The sequence below is a fragment of the Aquila chrysaetos genome, chromosome Z, assembly GCF_900496995.4.
Source record: "Aquila chrysaetos chrysaetos chromosome Z, bAquChr1.4, whole genome shotgun sequence".
NCBI classification, from domain to species: Eukaryota; Metazoa; Chordata; class Aves; order Accipitriformes; family Accipitridae; genus Aquila; species Aquila chrysaetos.
Genome location: NC_044030.1, coordinates 3543773 through 3563930, shown reverse-complemented (window position 1 = coordinate 3563930; position 20158 = coordinate 3543773). Strand labels below are relative to the sequence as shown.

Genomic DNA, 20158 nt, shown 5'->3' with positions numbered 1-20158 from the left:
TGATAGAGTGGTATCACTTGTATTTTATACAATAATGACTAATCAATTTATCAATAAAATAAATAGGAGACATTGAATACAACATTGTATGTTCACTTGCTGGATGACCATATTCCTGAAGAAAAAGAAGAATACCAGATCATCCTATACAACATCAAAACAGAAGGTAATGCGGAACTATAGCCTGGTATATCTTAAAACTACCATTTAGTAGTAATATATTCATATCTATTAATCCCTTTCGGAAGTGTAGAACTAAGCATACTGCAGCTGGTGTAAACTGTGCAAAGTTCATTCACATTTTATTGAAACAGGCTTGATCCTTATGTGTATACATATATATATATATATATATATATAAACCCCACAGTGTCTTTGCAGTTTTCCTTATTTGGTTTTAAACCTGATTTAGCTCTACCTGTTTAAATTCAGTGGTTATTTGCTTCCCTGTAACTAAGTACAAACTTGAGCTTACTAACGTGGTCTGGATTGCTGGGTGAAAAACTGGCTGGGTGGCCGGGCCCACAGAGTGATGGTGGATGGGGTGAAATCCAGTTGGTGGCTGGTCACAAGCGGTGTTCCCCAGGGCTCGGTACTGGGGCCAGTTCTGTTTAATATCTTTATCAACGGTCTGGACGAGGGGATCGAGGGCACCCCCAGCAAGTTTGCAGATGACACCAAGCTGGGCGGGAGTGTTGATCTGCTCGAGGGCAGGAGGGTCCACAGAGGGATCTGGACAGGCTGGATCGATGGGCCGGGGCCAGTTGTGTGAGGTTCAACAAGGCCGAGTGCCGGGTCCTGCGCTTGGGTCACAACAACCCCACGCAGCGCTACGGGCTTGGGGCAGAGCGGCTGGAAAGCTGCCCGGCGGAAAAGACCTGGGGGTGCTGGTCGACAGCCGGCTGAATACGAGCCAGCAGTGTGCCCAGGTGGCCAAGGCGGCCAACGGCATCCTGGCCTGTATCAGAAATGGTGTGGCCAGCAGGAGCAGGGAGGTGATGGTCCCCTGTACTGGGCACTGGTGAGGCCGCACCTCGAGTGCTGTGTTCAGTTTTGGGCCCCTCGCCGCAGGACAGACATGGAGGTGCTGGAGCGTGTCCAGAGAAGGGCAACCGAGCTGGTGAAGGTCTGGAGCACCAGTCTGATGAGGAGCGGCTGAGGGAGCTGGGGCTGTTCAGCCTGGAGAAAAGGAGGCTGAGGGGAGACCTGATCGCTCTCTGCAACTACCTGAAAGGAGGGTGTAGCCAGGTGGGGGTCGGTCTTTTCCGTCAGGTGACTGGAGACAGGACAAGAGGAAAAGGCCTCAAGTTGCGGCAAGGGAGATTTAGGTTGGATATTAGGAAAAATTTCTTTGCTGAGAGGGTTGTCAGGTATTAGAACAGGCTGCCCAGGGAAGTGGTTGAGTCACCATCCGTGGAGGTATTCAAAAAGCACATAGATGAGGTACTCCAGAACATGGTTTAGTGGGCATGGATGATGGCTGGACTCGATAATCTTGAAGGTCTTTTCCAATCTAAATGATTCTATGATTCTATGGATACAGTTGCCATGACATAAGCAGATATTTTTATCTTTTAAAACAATCTTGTCATGCTGCAAGCTGACTTTCTGATCTGTCTCTGAATTCAAGGAGGTCAGAATATTTTATTCTTGCCATTCAAATTATAATGAGAAAAGAAGCATGAAACCGCATCCCTTCTGAACTACCCTTTGTTAAACTGAAATTAATGTCTAAACACCAAACTAACTGGACATGGATTGTGTTGCAGCTAAGTGCCTTACCAACTTGCCAGAATCATTTGTTGACTCTTGTAATCCATCAGGATAAGCATGAATTAATAGAACAACAATTATTCATCAAAGCAACATTAGGAAAAGAGAGTAATTTCTTAATGGAATCATTGAGAAGTTGAATGTAATTTTAACTTTTGGAGTTAATTCCTGGGAAAACTTTCTCTTTTGTTTTACAATGGAGGAAGTTTAGAGCAGTTGATACTTGGCACTGGCCCATTAAGTTTCCTCATTTCGTAATATGTTTTTGTGACTATATACTTAGTATGCATACAATTTCTGTTGTGACTATGTTCCTGTGTCTGTTATAGAACGTAAATATATATACGTTCCACACCATCCATAAATTTCAGTGAGCACATAATGCTCATTTGGTTTAATTTCATTTGCACTGTTACTGACTGTTATTTGGATGTAATAATAGCAGTAATATAAGACAGAAAAATTAGTTGCATAACACTTTATTCACTGTTTTCCATTGATTATTTTGCAGGAGTTTCTTCTTCAGGTGCTGCTGTTTTGGATAGTCAAGGATATGAAGCTGTCCTGACAGTAGAAGCTAGTGATGAACCACATGGAGTTTTGAATTTTGCTTCCCCATCCAGGGTAGTTTTAATTCCAGAGGAAAACAAAACGGTTCAGCTTTTTATTAACAGAGAATTTGGATCTCTAGGTTTGTATAATAACTCAAGAGAAAGGAAGTTCTGTTTAGGTAATCATTAGGCAAATGAAAGCCATGACAGGGAGGCTGGAAATTTTGAAAAATCTTGGATACAATTGGTATTTGCAGAACTTCTAGGTTCTTACTGCAGGCTTGGAAACTAAGTTCTAGTAAAAACTGGAGCCATAGCCCTCATTTCCACAGCAAGGAGTCTGGGAGCTGTGATGTAACTGGTTGGCTATTAGGGTTACTACCTTTATGTCTAATGTATCTGTCTCAAAGTGTTAGTTTCTCCAGAAGAAATAAAAACCATGCGAGAAAGGAGCTTGTATGGAATGATCATTCCCACATATTTCCCCTCTAAACTTCCAGAAGTTGGCAGCTTAGCAATGTCCCATGGAAAAAGTTGCATTCAGACCACTTATGTCTCCTCTGAGAATTTCTTGCTCTGTTTTAAATCAGTTTGTCTTTTGACATCCATAAAATTAAGTGGTACTTAATTCAGAATTCAATAATGTGCTGTGTGCAAAAATATTTTCTTTTATTTGTTGCCTGAGAATTTTGACTTATATTGTGAGATAATGTGTGTAATCATTTCCTATTTACCTTTTTAGACTATATTGAGACCCCAGTGATAATCCCTCTTAGTTTCTTTGGTTATATCTGTTTTGAAGTGAAGTGACCAGTTACAACAAGTGTTCAAGATCTGGACACACCACAGATTTGTAGAGGCATTTTAATGAAATTTCTGTTTTCCCATTTCTTTTTTAATATCAGTCTGGATCTAACTTACTTTTGGAACACTACTTAGGAAACTAATGCTTTAATAAAAGTATCCATAGTAAATGTAAGATCTCTTACTTTAATTAAAGTCCATCATTATTTATTAAAACTAAGATTCCTTCATACCTTATATTTTATTTCATACAGACTAGCTTTGAATTCATCTGTCATTTTATCTCCAGGATCACCCTAAATTTGCAACTTGGCTTACCCTGGCAGCTTAGTGAGACATGGTTTTATTATAAAAAAATTATGGCTAACTTTTTCCCTTGGTAACATTTATCAGTGTGTCCCCTAATTTTTATTCTTTATTGAAGTCTATGTCAATCTGCCTGGGAAGGGAACTAGGTTTATTAAGCTGTATTTCCCAGCACTGTCTTTAGAGCCTTTCTTAGATATTTTCAGTTGTTCCTGAAACATTCTACTTCCCTTGGCACCAAACCTGATATTAATAATACATTAGAAGTTCCAGGTAGTACTTCACCAATGTAACATTTGTGGTCCACAGCACTTCAATGTCTGAAAACCTTTGGTCCTAATGTTTTTTGAGTCCTGTGATATCAAACAAATCACCAAAGGCTGGACTGAAAGCACATTAAAAACAGTAACAAAGTTCCATTGGCTCCAGATTAATATTTTAATCCTTCTATTTTGCAGTTAGGCTTTTCATTTTGTGGATGAGCATTTGATCTCTTTTCTTTGTCTATTCCAGTGAGCATTACATAAGAATTGAAAAAAATGTGGTTTTTTGTTACAAATTGAACAGGTGCTATCAATGTTACGTATGCCACAGTTCCAGGATTGCTCACCTTAAGTAATCAAACAGAAGGGACCTTGGCTGAACCAGGAGCTGATTATATAGCTGTTTCTGACTCACTGATTTTGGAAGAAGGAGAAACATCAGCTGCCATAAATATTACTATTCTAGAGGTAAGCTTCAAACCCTTTCATTCTATACATATCTGTATGATCTATACTGATCAGAAGAGGAATATTTTGGAACCTGAAACTTGCAACCTTTATATTGCTTAAAGCTATATATCTCATTGTCATTTAGAAAGGCGGCTTTTATCTTAATGTTAAAATCACAGAAGGACAAATAATAACAGAAAACAGCTCTACCTATGCATAAATGAAATTAAGCTGTCTCGTTAAGACTTTACTATCTGATATTCAGAACAGTGTAATTCATTGCTTGCTACAGGCTCTTACTTTTTCAGTGGTTAGGGTTTATGCCTTTAAAACTGGGCAGAAGTTTATTCACAAGAATAGTTTAGTTTCACCACAGAGTCTTTTTCATGAAACATAATGTCTGTCTTCACAATTCATTCAAGATAATAAATTTTACACACAATAAAAGTATTTCAGGAAAATGGAAAAATAAATTAATTCTAGTGTTGCTATAATATTAGAGACTTCTACTGTGTTGCTTTTTGGTGATTTCTGTGACAGTTTCTTAGAGGAAAATGAAAAGAGGATGTACTGAATTTGTGTTTTGCAGGATGATGTGCCAGAGGTGCAAGAATTCTTCTTGGTTAATTTAACTTCAGTGGAACTCATCATGAACTATTCAACTTCTTCCCCACCTAGGCTGGGTAAAACCACTTATACAGAATTATCTTTGGTTTTCTTTTATATTAATTGCATGCAGATTTTATTACTCTGGCATATGATTGTTATTCCACTTACTTGTCCACTATGCCAACAATACAGGATATTCTGAAAGAAACATTGTAGAATATCAAACTTTTTCATTATTCACTTTCTTCTTACTTTTTTGAGCTCTGGAAAAATTATAAGGGAATTTTCATAGAAGAGTTAGTAATTAACAGTTGGAGAGAACAATTTTCTGAAAAGTTTTATTGGCACTGTGTTAATCTGATTTTCATTTCCAAGTACATAATGGAAACAAAAATGTAAAAAAAATTACTTTATGTGATTACTTTGTTCACTCTTTTAAAAGTCTCTTTTTATTACTTGTTATCAGATTTACTTTTAGGAGTCATATCCTATGGTTTTGCTACTCTTCCAGTGAACTTCATTTATCATTTTCTTAGTTAGCTCCTCATTCCGCTTCTGAATTCAGTAGTATAGCTGCCATTGGCTTTCAGGGCACTTGGGTTATCCTGTGGTACTAGAGACTAGTTATACTGATTATTTCTAACATCTTCTTTGACTCTTTTCCCTTTTCTTTGCATGCCTATAGAAGTGACAGAGTTAATTCGTTACAGATTGAAAGGTAACTTGCAAGACTCATTGCTGATCTGTAGAGACTGTGATTAGTTGAGTCTAAAATCTAAAGCATAAAAAGAGTAACATGTAACTACAGAGGATTTTTCTTAACTAAATTGTGTTGATTGCTGTATAGTCTCACCTTCTGTTGTAAGGGGTTGGCAATCTCTTTGAATTGTGACCATTCAACCCTGCTGTAATATCTGCATTGGGTTAAATGTACTTAGGATGAACAAATAGTTTTAACCCATGAGGCAAAAACTTGTCCTCATTGTAAATGTCACTACAAATTCTGTTATCAGACTATTTTCTAATCTTTTTTTCCCTGTTGGTCTATTTTGATTTGTTATGATTGACAATTTAACTTCTTGTTGGTGCAGTGCATTTGTTTAGGATTTCTAGCAATCCCATAGCCTGTATTTGAAGTATTTCTAGGAGGTGTCTAATACCAAAAGGGGTGGGTGTTCTGTACATGATACAGGCATGTGCAGTCAATACTACACATCCGTAGTATATTGCATTTGCTGTTCCTATCATGGCCATGTGCCTGCAATATGTGGAGTGAGTCTGGTATGTCTGTGATGTAGAGTTGAACACACTGAACTCAGGTGACCTTTATTTCTGATCTGAGGCTTCACTGATAAGAAGCAGAAACAGCAACCATAAAGACAGTTCTGTTGTTTTTTCCATGCTCCTCTTGCTCCCATCGTCTAGAAAAGGTTGAAGAAAGACCCTGACTCAAATACAAAAGGGCAAGGAATCAAAAAAAAAGGAAAATTATCAACAGCTGAGAATGGTGAAAGAAAGAGGAGTAAACTTAATGGATACAAGAAACTGCTAAGCTGTGGGAGGGGGCAGGGGGACATCAGGGGAGGTGAAGGATGCCAGACATGAAATAAGAGGTCTGAATGTTGAAAGCCAAGTATTACAGATCCTAGGTGAACTGATCTTACTATGACAGGACAAGGGAAAATGCGGGTTAGGAGTGAAGCTGAAAGGTCTGTAATTGCTAGCACTCCCTCCAGATTTCTAAACATCAATAACATTTCTGCTGTTTGTGTAGAGGTTTTGCAGCTACTGCTGTTCTTCATCACTACCTCATAGTGACAGGTTTGGATTCATGGCAATGACCTTTCACTTTTATTCAGTTTTATCTGAATAGATAGAAATCTTTCCTATGGATCTAACTATAGTATGTTTACTACGGATTCAGTGGAGTCAGTTTGGTTGTAGAAACTGTCATTCTTTTCTTCATTTCTTTTTCAGTCTTATTAAAAGTAAGTTGAAGTAAATTAAGGTAGTCATGCGGTGCTGTTCTCTGAACAAATCAAGGCACTATTTTCTCAGAAGAATTAAGTTCTGACTGTCAAGTTCTGGTCCCTGAAATTAGTGGACATTTCTGGCTTTGATCTATTATTCAGTATTTTCACAGTGCAATACATACGATAATCTTTCAGAGTTATTGTGAAGGTACATATGTATTAATGGAGCCATAGAATGTTACAGTACATAAACAACCTACAAAGAAATTAATAATTCTGTATTTGTAGCAGAATCTGAGGTGTGTGCCAGTAAGGTTTATGATCAAGCACTGAAACGTGAATAGGAGATGAAATACTGCATCATTTATTATTCTTTCTTACTCATTTTCCCTCCCATATTCAAAATGGCACAGTCTGCAAAATGTTGCATGTCATCATAATAAACACACACAATGAAGACAAATGAAGATTCCATGACAAATCTTGCTTTTTGCATTTCCTAATTTTTCTGTGTTGTTTTTTGCTTTCTGAATTTTCTTTAGTCTTTTCGGTATGCATTATTAATTCAAGATACTGTGTTGCAGTTTGAATAGTAAGGTAGTAAGGACAGATTTTCTTTGAGCCTTTCCAATTATCTTGCCCGCTACCATTTTCTCCTCCACATTTTGGAAACAGAAAATTATGTATTTCTGCTACAAAACTAGTAGAGATTTAAGAAATGCTTCTATTATTCTTGAAAATCATGAAAATGTGCTTTATTGTTCTTTCATTTTTGTCCTGTTTTCCATTTTAGATGTGGAAGGTTTAGCTTCTCAAATTATTATTGATGCTAGTGATGGAGTAAGCGGAGTAATTGAATGGGAAACTACTAAGTAAGTCTTGTCTCCTTGAAGAACTCACTGTGTCAGTGACTGGGGCTGCCAGATTATTTTCATTTTCAGTTAACAGTAAAACTCCTATTAAAAATAGGGCCAGATCTTTGAGATGGAAAAGCATCATTCAATTCAGTAGAACTGGAAAGTGTTAAAGTAATTCCCACACTGAAACCCAACATTTACAGTATGTTTACTTAGAAATCTTTTGCTACCATGTACTTAACTTTCACTGCTGTCCTTTTGTATTGTGAACTTTCCTCACTCCCCCAGCCTCTACACCCATGTAACGATACACACTGGCATCTCCCAGATCTTTTTCTCTGACTAACTTCCAGGAGCTAGAAAGAAGGCATCCATGAACATAGACGGGCTTAATCTGCCACTCATAACCAGGAAAAAACCACAATGTCGTATAGCTTAATTCCATTTAGATAAGAAACAAAGGTAAAAAGGTTGTATTAGACCATTGTGATGATGCTGATACTGTGATGATACCTTTTTCTTATAAAGCAGAGGGAGTGATTTGAAGTGAAAGTATAACAACTATCTATATCTTATTCAAAAGAACACGCTCAGTGAGCACTGAGAATTTTTCTTGCTTTTTGTTTTAGTTTTGAAGTTAATGAATCTCACGGGAATCTGACAATAATGGCATACCGAAACAGAGGTTCATATGGCAATGTGTCTGTATTTTTTTATGCCCAAAATTTGGAGGCACAGCTGGGTTTGGATTTTAATGTGACCTCAAGGGTAAGAAGCAAATCTAAATCTACTACTTTTCATTCCTTCAGCTTCCTCAAAACATTGTCTTCTTGTCTGTTCTGCAGAATGATCAGTAGTGCAGCTAGATCTTTTCAACTTGTTTCAATTGCTTTGGTCATCTGAATAGAATGAGATAAAATTAGTCTTCGTATTTTACTGTTTCTTTCTTTTAAAATACTGAAGTATTTTTACATACAAGACACACTGTAAACTTTCAGACATCTATCTCAATAGAGTTTTGCTTAGAAAAGAGCATATAAAATTTCATACAAGGTTTCATATTTTTTACGACAGACCTGTCAAAGTAAATTGCTCTTGCTTGTCCTCATTCTACAATGTGCTGGACTTTTTAACTTCTGTTTCACTCAGTTTATAAGGGACATAGAGATTATAGCTCTTCTTGCCTCCTTTTCCTTTCTATTTAAGACAATTGTTTCCCTTAGTTGAAAAATTCTGTGTTCATTAACAGCTGTTAAGTATTCAATGATTTCTGTGTTTCAATGCTAGACTCTTTTTTTTGCTGATGGAGAAAGGAATAAATCTGTTGTTGTTACAATTTTTGATGATGATATTCCTGAAGGTGATGAGAAATTCCAGTTAATATTAACAAATCCCTCTCTGGGGCTGGAATTAGGAGACAACACAACAGGTAAAACTTAGTTTTAACATTCTTGTTCTTTGGAATTGTATGGCAGTCATTTTAATTTCATTCTTCTGCATAATCATATTTCAGAAAACACCATTGCCCCATGTCCTGGTTTCGGCTGGGATAGAGTTAATTTTCTTTCTAGTAGCTGGTACAGTGCTATGCTTTGGATTTAAGATGAGAAGAATGTTGATAACACACTGATATTTTCAGTTGTTGCTAAGTAGTGTTTAGACTAAGTCAAGGGTTTTTCAGCTTCTGATGCCCAGCCAGCAAGAAGGCTGGAGGGGCACAAGAGGTTGGGAGGGGACACAGCCAGGGCAGCTGACCCAAAGTGGCCAACGGGGTATTCCATACCATGTGATGTCATGCCCAGTATATAAACTGGGGGGAGCTGGCCTGGGGGGATCGGTGCTTGGGAGCTAACTGGCCATCGGTCAGCAAGTGGTGAGCAATTGCATTTTGCATCACTTGTTTTGTATATTCCAGTCCTTTTATTATTATTATTGCCATTTTATTGTTGTTATTGTTATCATTATTAGTTTCTTCCTTTCTGTTCTACTGAACTGTTCTTATCTCAACCCACGAGTTTCACCTTTTTCCTTCCAATTCTCTCCCCAATCCCACTGAGAGGAGGGGGAGTGAGTGAGCGGCTGCGTGGTGCTTAGTTGCTGGCTGGGGTTAAACCATGACACCCTGCTATGGTAGATCTTTATACTCCTTTGGAAAGTTCTTAAACATCCCTATGAAGTCTATGCAATTAACAAGATAATGTGTAAAATAAGGAATCAAAAAGTGTGAAAGTGAGCTTTTTAGTAAGAGAGTCTAGATTCTTCCTGCCTAGAAATCTTCCTAAATAAAGTAAAATACTTACATATTCTTTTCATGTATTATCATGGACATAAAATCATTATATATACACTAAAGGAAGAATGGATTTGTGTTTGTATGTATTTTATTTGTATATATGTACAATTATATTTTACTATATTAATTAAAGAATATTTCCATTATTTATTTCTCAAAAGCCACAATTACTATACTTGCCAATGATGATGGCCATGGAGTTTTGTCATTCAATAACAGCGATCACTTCTTCCTAAGAGAGCAAACGGCTCTCCATTTGATGGAAAGTGTTGCAGTATTAAGTATTATTAGAGAACCTCCTCAGGGAATATTTGGTACCGTGACTGTTCAGTATCTTGTAAGTGAAATTAATTCTTCAGAGGCATCAGTGGATTTGACCCCTTCTCAAGGATATATTGTGCTGGAAGAGGGAGTCAGATTCAAGGTAATATGATTGTTATTACCAGAGAAGTGAAGAAAGCTTTTTTGAAATTGTTGGAAAGATTTCAGAAATGTCTGTGTTTTTTCTTGTATTTATTTGTTTCTTATGTTTTCCTTCATTCTCAGAGCAAATTGAGTCATGGCAGTGAGAGTGCCTAAACATTAAATGTGCTCTTCTGTAGATATTCCTCTCTTTGTAATAGTTGAGGTAAACTGAAAACAATATGATGGGTATATAATGTTTATGTATGCATAGGAACATTTCTTCGTATATATTCAGCATGTAGCTGAAACACAAACTTTGAAATTTTGTGATAATTTACAAGTGTAAATAGTTAAGGTTGAAGTAAAAATCCCATTCTGTAGCGTGATACTTAGGTGGGTCTGAACTGAACAGGGTATGCTACAGCAAATGCAAAAAGTGAACAGGTCTCAATGTCCTAGGAATAGAAAATAACTTATTCTTCTGGGAGTATTAAGCTCACTGCCTCTGTACTGTCCACACAAGAACGTCAGCTAGAAAAAGAGCTAGCTTATGTTTGTGAAATCCTGACCCTTCTGAAATTTAATAGCAGTTTGGTTTTTTTATTTTATTTTACTTTGTCTGTGAAGCTAGGGTCAGTAACAGGTTAGCACATTATGGCTGGTGGGGTAGAATCTGAAACAAACCTTTCTGGAAACACATAAATGCATTTGGAACTGCAGTGCTGGCCAGTGCAGCAGATCTGTGGGAAGTCAAAGACTTCTTTAAACAGTCTCTAAATATGGTTTATTGCAGGAGTAAATAGGGATCTAAAAGGTTGTAAGCTTCAGTTTAGTTCCAGATCAATCATTACTAACTTTTTTTTCTGTAGCAAAGCTATGCATACCTCTGTAACTTTTGCCTGTTTGCGTAGTGGGAAGGATGACAATGAGCACCAAATGATAGTGAAAACACATACCTATTTCTAGATAATTCTCTGCTAATTTGAGACCACCTTGAGAGGATCCTATTCTCATCCGCAGTGGTGCAGTAGAGGGAAAGAAACACCAAGAAGAGAGAGGGCGCATTTCAAACATCCCTCTATTCTTGCCTTTTTTCCTTCTTCCCAGCACCACTAGTGGAAATACCCTGTTGCCCTGGAGCTAGTTTAGTTGCCAACTAAAGTAAATTAAAACCAACTTGACTGAGCTGCGTTAGGGGATCAGGTTGCTGTACAGGGACTATGAATTACCAAAGAATGTGTGGAATAAGTAGAGAACTGAAGTATGAAAAAAAGGATCAAAACTTATTACATTTCAGAGGGTCTTAGGATGAGAGGAGAAAAAAGGAGAAGGAAAAAAAAAATTGGATATGCTCGTTTTAGTGTTGCACCAATGGAGGTCACCAGAGGGGTGACTTTAGAACCTCAACCTGAACCATCCTTGCCTCACTTCTGCCCTCTCCAGTTTCAAGAGCTGCTATTCTCCTGCTGTGCTATCCAAAGGCGTACAGTAAAAGAATAGAAAGAGTAGCATGGTCTGATAGGGTAGTGTCATCATTAGCTGTCAAGTCTCAACAACTTTCTATGCTTGTTTTCTTGTCAGACGCTGCATATTTCTGCAATACTGGATGAAGAACCAGAAATGGATGAGCACTTTATTGTCACCCTGTTCAATCCAACCGGAGGAGCCAGACTAGGCACAAGAGTGCAAACTATGATTACAGTATTACAGAACCAGGCTCCACTAGGGCTTTTCAGCATCTATCCAGTTACAAATAGGTACTAAACACTGATTCAGTTAAAGGGAGGTTTTTCATATTCAATAGAGATGGTATCTCTCTACAATTTTTTTTTTTATAAATTCCTTTAAAGAAAATTCAGCAATCCAATTGTAAAACATCTGTAATTTTGAAAAGTACACTATCTGTCAAATACTATTACTGCCATACAAAAGAACAGAAAAACACTTAAAATGGACTATTCATCATTAAAAATTTCCATTTCTCTATGGATTTTTTCGTAAAACAGTACTTCATTAGTCCCTAAACACTCCACTAAGAGTAATCCATGTTAAGAGCTCCAAACCTCATATCAGTGCCCAGGGAGTCATACATTTTTTAATTTATTTTTGTTTTTAAGCTTCTGTAAAATACACTTTCACTCCAGGCTGTTTTTCAGAAGCAAATGAACCATATGGAATGACATTTTCAAAAATCATTCAGCTTAAAGCTTACAGCTGGTGTGTTAAATTTCAGTCTGGTTTAAGATTTTGTTGAATTTCCTATGATTTTCCCAAGGTGTTGTCGTAAGAACTGTTGGACAACCTATATTAATGTAGTTATCAGTCCATCAGATAGCAAAACCAGTTATTAATATTTTCTTTTTATTTCTCTTGTATATTCTGCACTGGAATTGTACTGTAAGAATCTTATTCGTATACAATAAAAATAATACATTTTTTCTTTATTTTCACAATTCTCACATTCAGGACAAATTTCCTCATAATTGAAGAAGCCAACACTACAGTTTATTTGAAAGTTTCAAGGACTAACGGGCTCAACGTGTCTGTGAGTGTTGAGTGGGAGACATTGTCGGATACTGCATTTGGCATAAGTACGTTCACTTTATCAAGAGTGTCCACGGCTTTTGTCAGAGTGGAGGTAGCAAGAGACTAGCCAAACATATAGGAGATGTAACTTTGGAATGTAAATTCACATATTCAGACTTGAACACATTAATTAATATTTTTCTGAGCATGTCAAAATTCATAGATAAAAGAGCTTAGCTGCTTAAGAGTCACTTTGTCATCAGCTACTTCTGCCAGAGTTTCAATAATCTGTATTGCTCTCCTTACTGCTTATATGAACATTGTTGTCACTAGACTTTTGTTTAATAAAATCTGTTCTTTACTACTAGTAACTTTGGATTTTTCTAACACGGTATAAGAGACACACTTTATATAAACCTGACATAGCCTTAGCCTGAAAAAATGCCACCACACATTTTGTATCATATCTCCCAGTGTGCCTACTGACATGCTTTTGCTGGAGCCTCAGGATGTAATTTCATGAACACTTTAATCTGGTCCAAGTCAGCACTGCCATTGAAAGAAGCCATCCTTCCATCTCTGCCCACTTGTTCCCATTTCCATGCTAAGCATTTTTTGTTCTGGTACTGATACATGTATAGCTGCTTACTAATCCAGACTGAAACTAAGGCGGCAAAACATGAACTCTCTGATTCTGAACATGGATGAATACCCTCTCTGGCTCAACAGCTGGTCTAACCTATGTGTGGGATTGGGAATTTAGCTCTTGGAGTTTAGTTCTGACAATACAGTACTTTTTCCTGTAAGCCAATCAAACAGCTTAGGCAGTTTAAGAATCTTAGTGCCATGATTGCTTGTTGTGATGGGGGAGAGAAGGACAAACACATACATTTTGTAGTTTCTTTGTCACTTTTTTCACTACTTGCTATCTAGCTAATTTTCTCACTAGCTAAATTCCAAACTGAATTTTTCTGAATCAGACTCAAATTGCCTATGCATCTTCCATATGCAATTGTAATATGTGAAGAATACATCTATTGCTTAACTCTCATTACATCCTCAGTACTGTAACATTTCTGTGCATTTACACTTATACTAACTATTTAGAGACAACTTCAGCATTTCTGATACTAGATCTGGTTTTGGCAAATAAATCATGAAAATTATTTCAATGCCATGAAAATGGCATTGAAAAAGACCTCAAGAATAAATAGTATTTTCTTTTACTATATTGCAGGAGGTAGTATCAGTGTCCTGTCTGTCTTGCAAAGTTTTGTGGAAGAGTCAGTGTCTGGCTGGTGTTTCTTTACATCAGGAGAAATCCTGTATGGTATTCTGTTGCGTATGCCTCCAGCTACGTTTTCTACTGTCTATCAATGGAAGGGAGTTTTTGTTCCTGTCGAGGTAAATATTTGCTTGCAAACAACAAGCATGCTACTTAATAAAGAATTTAAGTCTCAATTTTATTTTTCATTCCTCCCTCAGAATTTCAGTATGTGGAATCCTAAGAGCTGTGTGTCTTTCCAAATCCGTGCCTCTCCCTACCTTGTGATTACTCATGGGGGAGCCAGGCAGGGAGCTTCCAACAGCAGTGTGTATGCATTCATGCCTGGACACAGACTGTTGAAGGTAAATCTGTTTTACTTACAAAATCATAAAATAATGGGGTTGGAAAGGACCTCGGGAGGCCCTCCAGTCCAGCCATGTTTTAGAAAAAAGCACTCTGTGCTCAGCTAGTTTGGGGCCCTAACACTCTGCATGACTTCAGTGATTTAAGTATTTACAGCTGTTTGTCTACTGTGGTTTTATACTTATATTTTGGGGGGTGGGGGAAATAACCTAGGAAGCGAGGAAAGAGATTGTGGAGCAATCAAGTCATAAAACATTCTCTGAAAAATGTCTGCTAAGTTATATTAATTTTGTAAATTAACCCCACATATGTAGACATATTTTGAAAATTGTAAAATTACATATATGTAATTTTATATATTTTAAATATAGTTTTATATGTAATTTTGCAAATTTTAAAAGTATGTGTATATATGGATAAACTTGTCACTTGATGTGACTTCCAAACACCATTTTTGTCATATGTCCCTCACAGATACAGACACTTTCTATTCTGGGTACCAGTCATGTGAAACATTTTGCTGTGGATGAAGAAGACTATTTGATTTTTGTGAGTCACACAACCAGTTCCAGTTCTATTCAGGTTAGAATACACTTGTCTTTCCTGGCTTTGATGTGGGTAGGGTAGTTTGGTTAGTTTTGAGTTTGAAATATGAAGGATAAAAAAATTGTTAAGTATATTTTTCTGAAAAATTACTTACATTTCTATTACAGATTTATAAGACTTAAAATTCTAGGCTTGTTTAAATGGAGCAATACTCTCTACTTTAACATATAATTTACATTTGGTTTGTTTTTATTGCTAGTGTTATTTCTGTTTTGAAATCTAGCATGTTAAACACCTATAAGAACAGTAACAGCTTCTGACCATAAACCTATTAATCTGAAGAACAGGCACAGCTGCTTGCAGCAAGATAGTTACTTACCAGTGTGCTTCTGCCTTAATGTAGGGTCCACCTTAGAAATTCCACCTTAGGAATTCAGTTCACTATATTCCCAGGTTTTCATCATGACACTTAATTTGTCTTCTCTTGGTGCTAATTACAAATTTATAATGAAAAAAGCATTTTATATTTCCACAGGTTTTCCAGTGGAATAAAGATATATTTGTGCTGCATCATCGACTTCCACTTTACAGAGCTCTGAACATAGCCTTGTTTCCTAGAGGAGGCATTATGTACCTATTAGTTTCTTTATCAAATACCAGCCAGAACATGCTCTTGTACCAGTGGTTGAATAATGAGTTTAGGAATCTTCATCAATTACCAGCAAAAGAAATAAAACATATGGAGGCCTGGATTTCGGGATCTGATATCTATTTAATTATTGCAAAAGGTATTTAGGAGAAGCTGAACACTGGGTTTGCTAAGTATATGCTGGGTTGTTTGGTAGCAAAGGCATTTGGGGTGAAGGAGTTTAGATGGGGATTAAAGTATTACTGGGGAGTGACAATTCACTGATAAGCATTTTATCAAAGAAATCTCTGGTTTGTCCCTCAGAAAATAAAAGCATTGTGTTTGTTCTCAAATACTTATGAAACTAATGAAATATTTTCCCAAGAACAATAGGAAATAACAAGTATTCGTCTAGCTGCTGATTGCACCCTTCCTAAGCTTTTCTGAGCTTTGTGATATGCAAAGATCATTGGTCAGCAAAGCACATGTGTTTTTTATTACAAGTATGACATTTTAGGCATTGTTTTATGACTGCATCCCTATGCCTATTGAAAAGTTTATGTTGAAGTCGATAGGTTTCTTTGCAATTGGCTGTTGTCTACTGGCAATCTTAGTGTTCTTATATGTGAATGTGTGCAGAAAAGCCCTTAAATTATGTCAGTGGATGAATCATCCCATGGAGATCAGTCATACTATGGAGTTATAGAATAATAGGATCATTTAGGTTGGAAAAGACCTTTAAGATCATTAAGTCCAACTGTCAACCGTGCCCACTAAACCATGTTCTGAAGTGCCTTGTCTACGTGCTTTTTGAATACCTCCAGGGATGGTGACTGCACCACTTCCCTGGGCAGCCTGTTCCAATACCTGACAACCCTTTCAGTAAAGAAATTTTTCCTAATATCCAATCTAAACCTCCCCTGGCATGACTTGAGGCCATTTCCTCTCATCCTATCACCAGCCATCTGACAGAAAAGACCAGCACCCACCTAGTAAAGCACCAAGTAAAAAGGAAAATGTGATAATTATTCTCACTTCATAATTAAAGCTGCCAAACTCTGCCTTTTGAATGGCCACCAGTGTGCGATTTAGCTAACAGGCAGCAAAATAATGTAAGTTTTGTCATTTTGCTCCTTTGCAGAATCTGGAAATTCTTCTGAAATTTTCATCTGGGAGACAGGGCAGTCTACCTTTAGACACTTTCAATCTCTTCCAGTCTGCTCTGTAAGAAACATCCATGTTTTCATGCCTCCTTCAGGTTTAGGTAAGACTTAAATGAAAATATTTGTTCAAATCCTAATTTGTAATGCTGGAATTGCAGAAATATGTGTGCTTATTTTTTCATATTATTTATCAGACTTTAAAAGTTACTATAATCATTGTACTACCAATGGCATTTCTGGCATTACAAGGAGAACTTTTAAATATATCGCTGAATATTTCTTTTTCTCCTCCGTGCTCAATGTAGTTCACATCCTTCTATCTGGTAAGGACACAACAACACTGTATTCTTGGAACTCAGAAGGGAACCAGTTCTCTGTAATGCTGGAAGGCCCATATGCGGATCATATCACTTCAGCTACTGCAAGGTCTCTGAATTCCAGCAAGAGCTTGATTGCTCTGTCCGTAGAGTCCAACTCCCACATTTATGAGCTGACCACTATCTCCAACCAGTCAGATTTTATACCTAGGTAGGTTTTTTTGTTTTATATAACTTTCTTCTAGCTCTTGCATTTCTTTTTCTGTGATACATTTTTTGTTACAGTAGAGAGCGTTCTATTACTTCTGTGTGTGGTGTGCTTATTAACACTAAAGAGAATTTTTCACAGGTAGATTTAAGATAACCTGAAGTCAAAGAGCCTCACAACTGGCTTTAAAACATGGCAAGAAAGGACTTGCAGTTATGACTTGATTTTTTTAAAGCTTTTGTTTAGGATAAATTAAATTACTTTCATAATTAATTTCAGTTACTCTATGATCTATTGTAATTAAAAAAAACAAAACCAACAGAAAACCCACAACCTTTAAACCTTAATTACTTCCTCAGGAATATAAACAATAATTTCACCTCCAAAAATGCTTGTTAAATTTACAGCAGTGCTTTCAAAGTTCATTAATCAGCTGTCCTCAGTTTATAATTATTTGATGTGTGTGTTTTTATGCTAGTTCAGGTGAATTGATATTTGAGCCTGGGGACATGGAAGCTGTGATAGCAGTCAATGTCCTGGATGACATCATCCCAGAGGAGGAAGAATGCTTCAAAGTGTGGTTGAAAAACCCTAAGGGAGGTGCAGAGATTGGTGTTCATGGTTTTGTTAACATAATTATTCCTTCCAATGACAATGCCTACGGAGTCATTGCATTTGCTCAGGTAAAACTTCTAAGGTAAATCATTATAATATGTATATATAATTTCTGAATAATGGAACAAAAATGTACGAAAACTGTAGACTGGAGCATGTGACAGAAGAGTTAGAAGCTTTTTAACATCAATTCAGCATTGCTGTGTGATTACATAGAACACAAGGTGGTGGAAAATCAGTTCCACAGTCTGTCCCTTTTGTGAGATGTTTATAATCCCCTTACATTTAGATTAACACATTAGTTTACCAGCTTGGTTTTGCAACATCCTAAAAATTCAGTTTTCAGATGGCATATATGATATCACCATAGAGTTGTTACTGGTTGGTTAATCAAGGGAATTAAGTAAACAAGTCTAAAGATCCTTTTCCCCTGAAAAAGATACTATTTAGGTTACATCACAAGATGAACCAGTCTGCCAGAACAGAATAATTTCTTTGGAAAAAATGTCAGACTGAAGGTATTATTTGGAGTGGTTAATTCTTAAATCATCAAACACTGTAGAAGTTATCTAGACAGCTATATAGTAAATGCATACTGAATATATAAAACACAGAAGAGTCATTACTAAATGAAACTTTGCATCTGGACTTGTGTGAGGAGGGTGAATAACAATAAAGTAACAGCACTAAAACTATGTCTCTCTTGAAGGTCCACTTGTTTTGTTATCTGCTTCATACAATTTGGACATACAATAATGTACTACAAAAAAACCAACAAAAAACATTGGGTTTTTTGCCTTAGGATAAAGAGGCCTGACATTTTAAATTCTTACATCCATGAAATCTGGGAGTATTGAGTACCTCTGAAAATTAGGACATATAAATTTAATCAATGAACATGTATTTAGCTACTTAATAGTAGATAAACTTATTGATGCCCAATGTCACTGTCCCCCATTGAATACCCAGATCCCTAAAGAAACTTTTCTTTATAAGAAAATAATATTATGGTTCTGGTACTTTATATTTTCCAGAGTTCTTTATTTAAGCAAGTTGAAGAAATGGAACAGGACAGCTTAATCACCTTGAATATTGAACGTTTAATAGGAACATATGGACGAGTTACAGTAGAGTGGATTGCTAATGGGAGCATAAGTGATGTATTTCCAGCTTCAGGAATGGTATGTAATCACATCAGTGATATTAGAGAAACACTGACTGTTCTGTTTCAGACAATAGATGCAGATGTACTGAGGGAGAAGGATAGTGCATGTTAGATTGCCCCACTCTTCTGTTAATTCCTGCTTCCTGGTCCTTTCCTCTGATTCTGGCAGTTTGTGCTTCTGGCTGGCACATAATACCACAGCATCACTCTTGCTCTTCTAGAACCAGATAGTGCAATGCTGTCCAGGCACTAGAAATGTGTATCTGTAGTATCCTGTTCCCATCTTCCTTTCTTCCTGCTGCAAGATGCAGCTACTGTGTCAAATCATTTGCATAGGTGGGAATCTGGGAGTGTTTGCTCTTCGTCCTGACCTTGCCAATACAAGTGAGAGCTTCAGTGGCACAGGAGAATATGACAAATCCCAGTTTTCTCTGTTTCTGAGACTGTTTAGGTTTCCAGCCGTGTTAAAACCCAGTGTTTCCTGCTAGCCAAAGCTCTTGGTATGCCTTAGGACCGACTGACGCCTGGTTCTTTAAGTCAAGGGCCTCCACCTCGTGGCCATCTGTAGAAGACGCAATGGGCTTTGAGGCTGTAGAGCTGTAGCACAAGCCACAGCTGAGGGAAGAAAGGGCCAAAAGACTGTAGAAATAAACTTTACACCTGGAAATAATGGGTCTGAGGTAAGATAAAACATTTAGAGACAAATCAACAGAAGGGAAATCAAGGATGCCAAAACAGTCATACTGAAATTATTAAGGTACTCCTTGAGCATTCCAGATGTATGCTACATGATTTCCCTGCACACATTTGCAGGTAGGAAGAGACAGAAAGGTAAAGGTATAATATCGTTCGCTGGAAATTTCTGTTTATCCTTCAGTGTAGGTGTAGCCTAAGTCTTTATAGATGCATCTTCCTTGTTGAGAGAGACCTAATCAAGTGTCCGGCCCTTTGAATTTAAAAATAAGAATATAGATAGACAAAGCATTTCTCAATCGTTTTATCTGGGGAAAAAAAAATTCAGCAAAACTGTTGACTGGACATTTCTTCAATTGGCAGTGATTTTAATAAATATTATA

At 37.1% G+C, this 20158-nt stretch overlaps 1 protein-coding gene across 5 annotated transcripts in view; it reads left to right on the top strand.

Moving 5' to 3' along the window:
• The window catches only part of ADGRV1 (adhesion G protein-coupled receptor V1), a 297036-nt gene that overhangs the window by 72581 nt on the left and 204297 nt on the right, over window positions 1-20158 (top strand). For 4 of the 5 annotated variants that reach the window (XM_030004613.2, XM_030004614.2, XM_030004615.2 and 1 more), the window contains exons 36-54: window positions 67-166; window positions 2285-2464; window positions 4002-4165; window positions 4737-4830; window positions 5442-5474; window positions 7523-7601; window positions 8216-8354; window positions 8874-9015; window positions 10041-10303; window positions 11866-12041; window positions 12751-12875; window positions 14048-14214; window positions 14296-14439; window positions 14915-15022; window positions 15522-15774; window positions 16756-16878; window positions 17083-17305; window positions 17781-17985; window positions 18952-19098. In XM_030004613.2, coding sequence (XP_029860473.1) covers window positions 67-166; window positions 2285-2464; window positions 4002-4165; window positions 4737-4830; window positions 5442-5474; window positions 7523-7601; window positions 8216-8354; window positions 8874-9015; window positions 10041-10303; window positions 11866-12041; window positions 12751-12875; window positions 14048-14214; window positions 14296-14439; window positions 14915-15022; window positions 15522-15774; window positions 16756-16878; window positions 17083-17305; window positions 17781-17985; window positions 18952-19098 — 2865 coding nt within the window. The remainder of the gene's footprint in view (window positions 1-66; window positions 167-2284; window positions 2465-4001; window positions 4166-4736; window positions 4831-5441; window positions 5475-7522; window positions 7602-8215; window positions 8355-8873; window positions 9016-10040; window positions 10304-11865; window positions 12042-12750; window positions 12876-14047; window positions 14215-14295; window positions 14440-14914; window positions 15023-15521; window positions 15775-16755; window positions 16879-17082; window positions 17306-17780; window positions 17986-18951; window positions 19099-20158) is intronic. The other variant, XM_030004616.2, reaches the window with a different exon arrangement.